This window comes from Sorghum bicolor, chromosome 6, assembly GCF_000003195.3.
Source record: "Sorghum bicolor cultivar BTx623 chromosome 6, Sorghum_bicolor_NCBIv3, whole genome shotgun sequence".
NCBI lineage: Eukaryota > Viridiplantae > Streptophyta > Magnoliopsida > Poales > Poaceae > Sorghum > Sorghum bicolor.
The window spans coordinates 51,382,581-51,396,367 of NC_012875.2; the positions used below are offsets into that span (position 1 = coordinate 51,382,581).

Sequence of the window (13,787 nt, forward strand, 5' to 3'; positions counted from 1 at the left end):
TAAAGCAACGCGACCCCTCTCACGGTCTCACCGCAGCCGCTCTGGGAAAAATCTTTAGACGCCTTTAGACATGTCCGCATTAAAGCTTGGCACGCCTTTCAAACTTTAAACTGAACAATTGACGGTGCAGAGAGGGACGTGGCCGAACGGGACGGAGCGGAACTGTTCAACGACGTAACAGCTTCGAATTGCTCCGGAACTGAACAAGAGGTGTCATATCGGGTACGTTTTTTGTGCCTGCCAACTGCGAACCAAGCGGCCTCTGGAGAGACAAATCTTGTACATGGATCTTAAATCTTGCGCTGATTAAAAATACTATGTCATATGTGCCGAAAAATACTACTCCCTCCATCCCAAATTGTAAGTCATTCCAAGAATCTTGGAGAGTCAAACTTTTCTAAGTTTGACCAAATTTATATGATAAAATAATTATTATTATGATACCAACTAAATATTATTAGATTCTTTCTTAATTATATTTTCACAGTATACTCACTTTACGTTACAAATCTTAGTATTTCTCTTTATAATTTTGGTCAAACGTGAAAATGCTTTGACTCTCCAAGATTCTTGGAATGACTTACAATTTGGGATGGAGGGAGTACTAAATAATTAATAGATTCAGAAAATAAGCCTCACCGTTCCAACCTTTGTCCTTGCGTGTCTCGTTCCGAAATGCCCTTTCGTTTCGTGCGATGGTGGTACAGTGGCTGTTGTGTACAGTGGGTTTCTTTTAAAAAGAAAACACTTGAGAACGTTGGTGGGTTGGCGGAGCAATAGCTTGAACGAATTATTGGAATTTGGAAGACAAGGGGAGAAAGGGACGGTCTGCTACTGTTGACAGCACGAGACATGAGGAAGATCCCGACTGATGCCTTGAGGGATGATTGATTGGGAATAATTGTAGGATAGGGGGGCCATGGTCGCATGGCCTCAGGTAAGGTTGGAGCTAAAACAACCTCGCCGAACAGCTAATCTCCCCTGTCGTTGGTCCAAGGTCGCAGGTAATAAATAAATAAAAATGCCCAGAAAAGAAAGGAAAAGCAAAATGTTACCGCAAGCAGCGTGGGACCTCCTGGACCTTTTGTGAAGCAGGCGGCCTGGCCCACACGCCGCGCTAAATGCTTCCAAAACACAAGCTCAAGGCGGGCAGTAAAAGTCAGGCCTTGTTCAGTTCGCAAAAACTTGCAAAAAATGGTACTGTAGCACTTTCGTTTTTATTTGACAAATATTGTCCAATTATAGAGTAACTAGGCTCAAAAGATTCATCTCGTGGTTTACAGATGAACTGTGCAAATAGTTTTTGTTTTCATGTATATTTAATGCTCCATGCATGTGCCGCAAGATTCGATGTGACGGGGAATTTTGAAATTTTTTGGTAACTAAACAAGGCCTCAGTTAACACAGAAGATGACAGTCCAATTCACAATCATTGCACCAGGTGCGGAACACTGCTATTACTACTCGATCGCGATGCAACGGTGTCACAGCCTGTCCCATTTTTTTTTACATATAATGAAATCCATATGGTCTTTAAAATAAAATCATTTTTTTGGCGAAATTTGTATAATAAAATTCTGATACGTTCCAAAGGATTCCCAATTTATTTTACTGTGCAATGTAGTAATTCTTAAGTTCTGAACGTGCATTCTCGTAGAATCACAGATCGGCCGTTGTTTGCAACTACTTCAGCTACCACCTCTAATCGCGCATTAAAAAGAGTCCAAGTAGTAGCTACCGGAGGCCAGATGAGCGGGCGGTCCATGAGCCTGGTCCACGCGCCGCGTGCCCCGCCCGTCCACTAGCGCCTGTCTCCCTCGTTGCCATCACCACGCCGCCGGAGGCCGGAGGGCAGCGTGCGAACGAACGAACGAACTGTCGAAGCCAAGCTCGGGAGGGAGAGAGGAAGGAATCTCCTACCAGCCGGCAGCCAAACACCCCAGCATTCGTGCTCCCGTAGCCTTCCCCAACCCCACGGCCGCGTCGTCGCCTTCCCCACCCGGCCGAAACCACAGCGGCGGCCTCTTCTTCCCCATACCAACATATGCACCGAATATTCAGCTCAGCCGCCCGCCGCTGATCCGTCCGCTATAAAAACGAAGCAAACCAAAAACAAAGCAAACCCGCCCGCCCGACGCAACGCATTATCCGTTCCGTTTTGGACCCATGAGATATTTCGCTGGGATCCTGGCCGTGCACGAGACGAATCCCGTGCGGTAACCGATAACCCCAAGTCAAAATCCAGCCCATAATTTTTTTATGGGCGGATCACCCGTCGCCGCAGCAGTCCAGGACGCGAGCGACGACGCCGACGCCAGCAGGGTTGTGGTGCTAGTCGCGGGCTCCCCCGTCGACTCCGCCTCCGATTCCCTCCCTCCTCCCGTTGCGGCGGCGGAGGCCAAGCAGGAGCCTGCGACGGGGCCAGAGGAGTCTAAGCAGGAGGAGGCGGCGGCGGCAGCAGGAGCAGCAGGTGTGCAGGCTATGGCGGTCACCGTAGTGCGGGACGTCGAGACGGGCCTGGACGCGAGCACCAGCGACCGGGACGGTGACGGAGCCGGGGACAAGCCTTCCTGGTTCACACCCAAGAGGTAACCCAACCCAACCCGTAGCAGAGCTCGATTCAGTACCATCGTCGTAGACTCGGCTGTGGTAGGCTTGATCTGTTTTCGTTGCATCCGGTTCGAGGAGCTTTGGGGGCGGTGTTGACCTCGGGTTTGGGCGATTTGGTTGCTTGCTTATTCTGAGGAATTTTGCTTCTCTGGAGCTCCAATTGGTCGTACTGGGATTTAGTTTGCTTGGGCTGAGAAACTTGGGATCTCCGGAGCTCCAATTCGACGTGTTGTGGTATAGCTCACATGCGAGCTGTTGGGTTGCTTGGCAACTGCTCGGGATTATGTTTCTAGCTTTTGAGCTTCTGGCGATGTCCAAGTTGTGGCGGTGGGATCTGAGCAGGACAGCGGAGATAGCAGTTTAGTAGTTCAAATTGGAGCAACAAATCATTGGGTGCGGCGTGTAACCATGTTTCATTAGTTAATTCGGAACTTGCTTGTCGCTCTGGTTGTTCCATTCGTGACTTGGAGTTTTCGAATTTCTACGTTTCTCGTTTCCTCGCTTTCGTGGTATGGATATGCGTTTTCAATTCAGTGTTGGCTCCATGCACTTTGTTTTATTAGGCAACAGCTGGCAACCCTTTTCAGCGAGATAGCCAGATAGGTTATTTTTTTTAGAGCAGATAGATTAAATTTACTTTATTGTGCATTGAAATCGGAAGGGACCTTTTTCAGCGAGGTAGGTTTGATCAACTGTAGCTGTACCTTCTATGGCCTGTATATTCTGCTGAGGCAGGGCGAGCTTTGGATCCCAATTTATCGAGATGGAAGCTGGAGAATTTTGGTTGTCCAACTGTCCTCTGGTCATATGAGCATCTGATATGAAAATGTGGTTCTGCTGTATGTTCAATGCCTCTCAGTTGATCTTTTAGTAATTAGTAAATCGTATGCTCAGGATGCCGCTGAATTTTATTCAAGTTTGAAGCTCATTTTATCTCAATTTAGGGGAAAGGTGGTTGACATGACTTGTTGCCACAAGCCCACAATAAACTGTTATGTAGTCTTTAGTAAAAGTTCTTTATGTTGATTGTATTAGCATCGTTTACTTCAGCATATATGTATCTTCAAATTATATTTGTACTGAGTTGAGTATTATTCTACACATGCAGATTACTTGTTATGTTCTGCATTATCAACATGCTGAACTATGTTGATCGAGGAGCAATAGCAAGTAATGGGGTCAATGGTACCCGCAAAAGTTGTTCTGGTGGCACATGCACCTCAGGCTCAGGAATTCAGTAAGTTCTACAAGGATTCTTTTCTCAAACTGTAGGATTTTGTACGATATAAGGATTTTAATATACTTGGTTATTTAGTATGAAATAAAATGAGTGCCAGGATCACCAGAAAGTCATTTATGCAATTGTCTTCTGCTGACACAATTCCCTCCTAACCTGTCATTTTTTATATTGCTCAAGTCACCACCTGTCTACTGCCTTAAGATGCAATATGTTAGCACAACCTCTTTTCGTTTACTTAGTATCTGTCTTACCATGCCTGCCTCTACAGAGGGGACTTCGATCTCAATAATCTTGAAGATGGTTCGTTGTCCTCAGCATTTATGGTTGGACTGTTGTTGTCTTCGCTGATATTTGCATCCCTTGTAAAAAGGTTAACTCTCTCTTTATTATTCTATTTAAAGATAATAACATTCCTGACTGCTAAATTCAGTCTGCAGCTTAGCATTACATGCACACCACACTGCTACTACTTAAATGAATCAATAAGAACTAAAACTCTAAATTTTATTAGCTACTCAAACTCAAAGCTAAACCTGTCACCATTTCTCTCTCTTTCATCTGCAGTTTCTTTCTTTTTTTGTATTTGATGGATTTGTGTGTATAGAATTGAAATTTGGGTCTATGATGTACTTAATGGCAATGGATAATTTCAGTACGTAGTATCCCCCTCAAGTTTGAAGATAACAACTGGTGACCATTCTATATGGTTCACATGGTGGCAGAAAATTTCATGATTACAATTTAGATTAAATAAATGTAACATCTCTGGCTCTCTACATTTAGCTATGTACTGCAATGTGCATGTGCAGTTGTCAATATGTTTAGGAATCTAGTCTATGCCTAGTTCTTTTAACTCATAAACCGTACACCAGAATTCGCCGTGTTTGGTTTGAGGCCAAGGTTGGGTTGGATATGGCCATCCAACTTTTTAGAAATATATGAACATTCAAGTCAGGGTGGATGGTATGATAATACTCCCTCCGTCCTAGTATATATAACCACCTCTGGTTCAAAGACCAAGGAACATATTTAACTCTCTCTCTCAACACTAGTCGCGTCTAGAGAGAGCACTCCTATTATGGGACTCGAATAAAAAGTAGTTACACCTTATATATTAGGACGGTGGGAGTCGTTAACATTACAATTTACAAAGTTTACAGATACTTGTTATTTTTTCTTGCTGTGATAATTATTAATTAAGACTATCATAAATATTTCTAATAGACACACCAATTGTCCACTATTCAATGCACTAATACTCCCTCTAGTCACATATAAGTGTCGCTTTGGGGCCTTTTGAAGCCATCTTTTCCAAACATAACTTGTTTGTGAAGGATTAACTTCAGCCAACCTCAAACATGACTTGTTTGTGACTGGAAGGAGTACCTATCAATATGATCTCACAGTAATAAATACTAATCAGTAATACAACATATCCCTTCTTTCCAAATTATAAGTCATTTTGGCTTTTCTTGATACATAGCTTTTGCTATGCACCTAGATATAGGTTATATCTAGATACATAGTTTTTACTATGCATCTAAAAAAGCTAAAACGACTTAAAATTTGGAACAGGGGGAGTGTTAATTATCACTAGTGATCAATATTAGACATGTAGGATGGACTCATCTAGGAAAAAAAAGAGAGATCACTCCATTCACCATCAGTGAGGAATAATACCCCTATAAGTTGGAACTGATAGCCCTTTCCATCTGTCCTTGAACCAAACACCACGAACAAGTGGATGGCCCGCCAGCTCCCATCCACAATCAAGTACCTAGTGTTTTGGTGCTTCCCTCCGTCCTAAAAAGAAATGTCATTCTAACTTTGTCCTCAGTCAAACCATTTTAAGTTTGACCAAGTTATTAAAGAAATTTATGATACAAAGTATGTATCATTTGATTCCTTGTGAAATATATTTTCATAGTATATCTATATGGTGCCACAAATAAATGTTAATAATCTTCTCTATAAAGTAGCCAAACTTAAGTTAGTGTTTGACTTGGGACAAAGCTAGAATGACACTCTTTTTGTGACAGAGGGAATATGTTTTAATTAACAATGCAATTTACTCCGAAGTCATTGGTCAACAAAAAGTAAATGACCAAAGAGAAACTGTGGTGTGGTTTTATCACTGTGTTATCTCTGCTGTAATTTTATTCTTAGCTCTTTTTAGAGGCCTCAATAGTAATAAGTTCTCTAAAGTGACAATTGAAACTGGATGATGAAACACACTTACCAGTGGAGCTCTAGAGCTGCTTGATATAGTTATATTATGAAAAATCAAGCACATTGCTTGAATCAGCAGTTATTACCAATAAGAACATTTAAATACATACCACTCCTGCCCCAAAAATGTAGGTCATTTTAGTTTTTTTTTCCTAACTCAAATTTCTCTAACTTTGACAAAGCTTACAAAAGAAATCTACAATACCAAATAAATGCATTATCAAGGCACATATAGTGGTGGGTTTAATGAAACTAATTTGATGCTGGTGTGTTTTTCTATGAACTTGGTCAAAACCAAACGACCTATATTTTGGAAGGGAGTGAGTACAGATTAGAAAATATAGTAAACTAGTAACAAGTATGTATTGCAATGGAGGTCAAATGCTGTAATGTGTTTCATGCCCCCCCCCCCCCCCCCCCACCACACACACACACACCCCACCACCATCCCCCTATCGCCAACCTTTTGGAGTGCTATTAGTTTTTCCCATGTGACCAGTCATTTCCCTTCTCTGCAGATATAATCCTTTCAGGCTTATTGGTGTTGGCTTGTTAGTGTGGACTATCGCAACAGCTGGTTGTGGGGTATCATTTGATTTCTGGTCAATTACTATATGCCGCATGTAAGTGCATCATTGCTATATCAAGTATCTGTTGAGAAAGATTCATTGTCACTCTTCTAATCACATGGTCGTTTATTAAAAATTTTGATACTCAGGTTTGTGGGTGTTGGTGAAGCTTCATTTATAAGTCTCGCTGCTCCGTTCATTGATGACAACGCACCAATAGCTCAGGTTCTGTTGTTGCACTATTGCCTCCAATTTATTTTTAGCACTTAGGAGAGCTGCTTATCACTATATCAACAAGAATAAGAGGGCGATTAAAGGCCGTGCAGTTCCAAATAAGAGGGAGATTACATACCCCTATCAGAAAATAAAACATGAAAAAACGACCCTGATCGATGATTAGATTCCACAATGGTGGGGATGAGGAGATAAGACACAGCAAGCCCTGGCCAAACTCCATAACCTAACTCAAAGCTACAGACACAACACCAGTCAGAAAGGGGGAAACAGCGTTGAAAACACACTGGTTGTGGTGGGTCTGGAGTACCAATGTTCCTAGGATGATGATCGGATATAAGCCTTTACGGACCTGGCCATCAACTCCATCGTTGACAGAAGCCCACCAATTCAAAGGAGGTGGCATCTGGCTGTGGAGACAAGTATTATAAACCAACCTTTTGCAGGAGATAAAGCCACACTTGCTGGGCAAAAACGCAAGTGATTAGCAGGTTTAGCATTTTGTCAGTTAAAATAATCACATAATGGGCACCTTTCAGGATGAGGGATATCTGTGGTCCAGTATCTTCTGTGTGCCACCAACCACATACAGAACCTGCACTTACCAGGCGTCCAGGTCTTCCGAATTCTGTCCCAAAGCCTGAAAGTGACTGCACCTTGAAACTCACCTTTATTGAACACATGTCCAAAATAAATAGTTGCCTGTGTGTCTAGCTGCAGGGAGTTTAATCCCACACTGGATAGTGAAATTGTGTAATTCTAGGTTTGCCTTTTTGTATGAAACAAGGACAAATGTCCAGGGGGCCTGGTACCTATGGATAGGCTTGTCCAAAGTTGGGTTTGGGCCATAGGATATATATGGATCTACGGGGCATGACATTTGCACCATAACACCAAGCTATCAATAAGCTTAACTCAAACGATTCTTTCATCAAGCTATATGCTACAATTTTTTGCTAATGGTTACTGTTATTTATAGTTCGTCATGTCTTTTATCAGCCAATAACTTCTGCTTATTGTTACCAGAAAACAGCATGGCTTGGTATGTTCTACATGTGTATACCAACTGGGATAGCATTAGGCTATGTTTATGGTGGACTGGTAAGTCTTATCACAAACTCTGTTTTTCTTGTTATTTAGTTTGAGTAACAAGTGTTTTCAGAATTATTTTATGAAGCACCTGATCCTTGCAATCTTATCTCTGGTGTCTCTGCCCACTACATACCCCATAAAATTTCTATTTCTTTTCCTTTCCATGGCTTCTTTGTTTCTGGTAGTGGAAATGGATATTGATTTTGGGAGTCAAAGATACTATAAATTATATTTTCTTTACGATCATTAAAAGAATGGAACTCATGCCTTATTATTGAGCTTATTTTTGCAAAACTATACTAATTTGCATGAACAGGCTAAAAAATATGTCCTCATCAGGTTGGAAAATATCTGAACTGGCGTGCTGCTTTCTGGGGAGAGTCAATATTGATGGTTCCTTTTGTTATTCTTGGTTTTGTAATAAAGCCACTAAACCTCAAAGGTATTGCTTTCTCTTCTGCGTGTTTCTTATTTCATAAGCAAACAATACCAGTGTGCACTAAAAATTACAGCTTGGTATTTACTATTCTGTGATACACAATTTTCTTCACCTTTTGTGCCTCTTTGGGGGCTGCGGTTTTCTTTACCAGGATTTGCTCACAACACAAGAAAAGAATATGGCCAGATGCTTAACCCTGAGGTTCAAGATCAGATAAGTATGTGCCTTTACCCTACTTCTGGACAACTAACGGTTGTTGAATGCAATTTAGTTTTTTGATATAGAAACAGTAGTCTCCATCAGAGCCCTTTGTTCTTTATGCTGATTGCTGAAGTTTCTTTGGATTCTCTCATCTTCTCGTGCTTCCATCCATCTTTGTTAAATAAACAATTCAGAGTTGCAGAGAAGTAATTCTATGATGAGTTGAACTAGGTTGGCATTCATATGCATCTCAAATGTTTTCATAACATAAAAAATTTACAAAGGACGTTGTCTTATTTTTAATTTCCATTATTATATTTAAAATTCAAAATGGTAACTGTATTTCTAGGGAAGAAATATCAACCAAGTTATATATATGTTTCCTTGGTGACGTTTTCAATACGCCTAGAGCCTGTTTGCTAGTTTTGTTATGCAACATGGTTCATGATAAGTAGAAGCTGCCTGCCCTTGGGTAGCTAATTCAGTAATTCTCCCTTATTTTTGCCTGTCTATTTGATTTCTTCTTTCCAGATAATAATGGGACAAAACATGTTTTGCCTGGTGGAATTGAGGATCTTTCAGGAAAGGTTCAAGTTCAACAAAAGTTCTCCTTGTAAGAACCTCTAGAAATCTTATTTTTCTGCAATTGATGAAATATTGGGTTGTTTCATATATATTGCAAAGTTATAGGACGTTTTGGCTTTTTTAGATACATAGACTACATTTTGTCTAGATGTATGGTTAAAGCAATGTATTTAGAAAAGCCAAAACGCCTTATAATTTGGAATGGAGGAGTATTATTTAATATGATGATTTGTCTCAGTTGTGTATAAAAATAATTATCTTAGCTATTTAAAGTGATTATGAGTTACCAACTTGCTGGTTTACTGCTGTTATTATATGTATAAAGGTCTTTTCTGGACCTTTTAATGATATATAAAGGCTCAATACTTCTATTTTGATCCTCCAGGTCCAGTTTTTGCCATGGTCTCATGACTGAAATTGGTCGCTTCAGCAAAGATATGAAAGAACTACTACAAGACAAGGTTTTTGTCATCGTTGTCTTAGGTTAGATTGTCCTCTCATTGTCTTAAACGTTCCATTGTTTTGGTACCTCTGCTTATGGTTATGGAGTTTACTTTATAACTACGTTATTTCAGGTTATATCTCCTACAACTTTGTCATTGGTGCTTATTCCTACTGGGGTCCAAAGGCAGGTCAAGAGATCTACAATATGGTAAATGCTGTGTCTTTAACTCACATTCGGCAATGTCTTAGCATATATGTTCTTTCATCACGAATCAGTACATTCTTTGTTCACTGGGTAACTTTTCACATTGAATTTTGAACATCAGGGGAGTGCAGATCTTATGTTTGGTGGAATTACTATAGTGTGTGGAATTGTTGGAACACTAGCAGGAGGTTTCATCCTTGACAAGATAGGGTCTACTATTCCTAATGCTTTCAAGGTAATAAAATACTATATATTACAATGTGTTCATTAATGACAGTTTTGTCTTTGACATTTGTCCATTCAAAATGCATCTTTGTTTTGTTTTTAGCTTATGAAGTAGGCTGCAGGCTGACATTCTCCACAGCCTTTATTTATGCTTTGAAGTTGCTTTTTCATGAGTTCAGTAGACTGTCGACCTCAAATGTCTGTGCATTTAAATGTTCATGCTTTTACCATTTTTGTATATGACTTATGACATGCAATAATCAGTTCAAATGTCCCCCCACCCCTGCGTGCGCCAAAAAAAATGTGTATGAATAATTAGTTTTGGGCAATAGAGCTTAACTAAGTCATTTTGTGTACCGCTTTCAAGTTTCAATCATTGACCCCCAAAAATGTGTTATGTTTATTTCCATGGATTCATGAGACTTTTCTTGCAGCTTCTTTCTGGCGCGACATTTGTAGGGGCAATATTCTGCTTTGGTGCTTTTTGTTTCAAGAGCCTTTATGGGTTCATACCCTCCTTTGTAGTTGGGGAGCTTTCAGTTTTCGCAACTCAGGTAATTGCTTTGTTCTGTGCAACATTTTCATACACTCATCCTAGATCTTAATATCAGTATTTTACCTGCAATGGTAATTTCTGCACGTGTATTGGGTGCAACAAGCAAACAATTGCTTTATGTTTGCACAAAAAAAACCCTGGCTTCTGCATTAATTTACTTTTCACTCTGTTGAACATATAAGCATTTTTTCATTGTATTTAAATGTATGCGCCTAGTTAACTTCTGCATATGTTTTTTTTTTTGACTTGCAGGCACCTGTAAATTTTGTATGCCTTCACACCGTGAAGCCACATTTGCGGCCATTGGCAATGGCTGTCTCCACTGTTTCAATCCATATATTTGGCGATGTGCCTTCTTCACCTCTTGTTGGGCTTCTTCAGGTGCTTCTTCGTTGTTATTGTTGATGGTGCATTCTAGTTAGTAAACTGATTATCCGCAACTTGCCATTTTCATTCAACATGATTAAATATAGGTCCATCATGAATATGAGATTGGCCTGTGTAGTACAATTACCTGTTGAAATTTTGGTGTATCAGAATCTATGCGAAACATGATAGGATTTATGGTCTCAACGGAACACACTTAAAACTTGCATGGATGTTCTTCCTTAATATGCTTTTGTTTTGTTTTGTCCCTGAAAGATACTTTTGAACCTTGATGCAGGACAAAATCAATAACTGGAGAGCCACAGCTCTTACATTGACATCCATCCTTTTCGCTGCAGCTGTGTTCTGGTTCATTGGTAAGTTTCATAGTATAATAGGCTACAGTGTCACATATTGTAGGTTCTCTTTTTAACTTTCCCATGCTGATGAAAAGCCTTCACGAAGCATTATCCCACTTTAGGAGTATTTTGATGTTATAACCACTTGCTACGTACCATCACTTAAAAAAAATTGCATGCTCCCTACTTACGATCAACAATGTATGGTTTGAACATTCCTATTCTACCAAGTATACTATGTAATTTTCATGAATCAATTAAAATTCCCCCACCTGAAGCCTCCGTCGGTTTGACATCATCGTCCACAAAGTAGCCAGTACTAGTACCTGTTGTATAGATTCGCATTTTATGATAATTCAACTGAAGTTGAGATGATCCTGTCTTTGCAGGTATATTTGTCCCCAGCGTCGATCGGTTCAATGAAGAGAGTGAGGATGGCCTTACTGTCGCCGATAGATCCAATCTCAGGCCACTGCTTGATGAAAGCGACGAGCCACGGACATCTGACTAAAATCTGCGCAAATCGCAACCTTTTATTTCTTGGAAGGGTAATCTTTTAGTAGTCCGTAGTATTCCCTTGTACCCGCAACACGTGAAATGTAAATCTGCATGCCCGTTGGCTGTACCTGTACATATATGAGGTCTATTTGCCTTGCGTTTTTTTTAAAACTTCTTTGTACAGGCTACAGAAGCAAGCAAGAGTGCTAGATTTTTCGGATTGTAAATGACAATTGACAACTTACTGGCTAGAATTTTATTCCCCCGTTTGGAAAAGAATGCAATTCTAGCATGTAAGTTAAATATCCTATATATATAAAAAAAGGAATTATCCAATATATATATATATATATATATATATATATATATACACTTTGGACATTTGAACTAAATTCGTACTAGAATTATATATATATTTTTCTGGAAAGTGGTAGTACGAAGCTGCCCTGGAACCAATGCTCCGCCCATTTCACTGCTGATATTTTCATGCTTCCTGTGCTCTCCAGCAGAAGAATCACAGGAGCCTTGGTGATGTCACGGTATGCCATAGATGGATCTGCAACCACTCTGCTTCCTTGTGGGCACCAATGCAGCATGCCCCCAACGTGACACTACTCTCAATTCTTAGGCCCTGTTTAGTTACTGACCTAAAAAATTTTCATCCATCCCATCGAATCTTTGAACACATGTATAGAACATTAAATGTAGATTAAAAATAAACTAATTACACAGTTTGGTTGAAAATCACGAGACGAATTTTTTAAGCCTAGTTACTCTATGATTAGCCTTAAGTGCTACAGTAACCCACATGTGCTAATAATAGATTAATTATACTTAATAGATTTGTCTTGCAGTTTCCTGACCAGCTATGTAATTTGTTTTTTTATTATAGTTTCTAAAAATTCTTTCCGACATCCTTCCGACATATTTGATGTGACACCCAAAAAATTTTCATCATCAAACTAAACAAGGCCTTAGAGCATAAGATATCCTATTCAACCTCCTATTATCATAGTATATCATCTTCAATCTCCTGTAAAAAAAGTACGGGCCATGTTTAGTTTTTGGACAAAAAAATTTCACGAAACTGTAGCACTTTCATTTGTTTGTGGTAATTATTGTCCAACTATGGACTAACTAGGCTCAAAAGATTTGTCTCGTAAATTCTGATCAAACTGTGCAATTAGTTTTTATTTTCGTCTATATTTAATTCTCTACGCATGTGTCTAAATATTTGATGTGACGAAGAATCTTGAAAAAAATTGGATTTTTAGGTGGAAGTAAACAAGGTCCTAGTATTTTAAGAGATGGAAGAGTTGCAGCAGATCTTCTATATTTATAATTTTAAAAGATCTTTTAAAAAGAAGCATTATCTCCCAAATAAAGGAGACAACTCTGCCTCCCCTTGTCCTTAAAAAATACAGGAGACAAGTTTTTGATAATATGATGCAACAGTGCTTTCCTATATCTTAAATTGATTTTAAGGTACTCATTTAAAGCAACTTACAGGAGATGTAATAATATAAGAAATCTGATGGAGGTGTTCTTAGAGCCGTCTTTGAGTTAGTTTCTCTAACCGAATTAATTCATAAGATTGTCTTGAGTCAAATTATTTTAAATTTGATAAAATTTATAGGGAGGAGGGTAAAGATTTATGACACAAAACCAAATTAGTATAATTAGATACTCCCTCCATCCCAAATTGTAAGTCATTCCAAGAATCTTGGAGAGTCAAACTTTTCTAAGTTTGACCAAATTTATATTATAAAATAATTATTATTATGGTACTAACTAAGTAGCATTAGATTCTTTCTTAATTATATTTTCATACTATACTCACTTTACGTTACAAATCTTAGTATTTTTCTCTATAATTTTGGTCAAACGTGAAATTGCTTTGACTCTCCAAAATTCTTGGAATGACCTACAATTTGG

At 39.3% G+C, this 13,787-nt stretch overlaps 1 protein-coding gene across 1 annotated transcript; it reads left to right on the forward strand.

The window, feature by feature from the left end:
• On the forward strand, positions 1,842 to 12,166 carry LOC8082857 (probable sphingolipid transporter spinster homolog 2). Its single transcript, XM_021463263.1, has 16 exons — positions 1,842 to 2,588; positions 3,719 to 3,847; positions 4,119 to 4,220; positions 6,598 to 6,702; positions 6,798 to 6,873; positions 7,909 to 7,983; positions 8,314 to 8,416; positions 8,565 to 8,630; positions 9,146 to 9,227; positions 9,585 to 9,682; positions 9,775 to 9,851; positions 9,970 to 10,083; positions 10,508 to 10,627; positions 10,882 to 11,010; positions 11,294 to 11,372; positions 11,744 to 12,166. The coding sequence occupies exons 1-16, from the start codon at positions 2,260 to 2,262 to the stop codon at positions 11,863 to 11,865; spliced, it is 1,806 nt and encodes a 601-aa protein (XP_021318938.1). The 5' UTR covers positions 1,842 to 2,259; the 3' UTR covers positions 11,866 to 12,166.

Coding starts and splice junctions, on each gene's coding strand:
- LOC8082857 (XM_021463263.1), top strand. CDS start 2,260: ATGGGCGGATCACCCGTCGCCGCAGCAGTCCAGGACGCGAGCGACGAC. Junction 4,221..6,597: donor TTTGCATCCCTTGTAAAAAG/GTTAACTCTCTC, acceptor CCTTCTCTGCAG/ATATAATCCTTTCAGGCTTA. Junction 9,683..9,774: donor TTTTGTCATCGTTGTCTTAG/GTTAGATTGTCC, acceptor ACGTTATTTCAG/GTTATATCTCCTACAACTTT.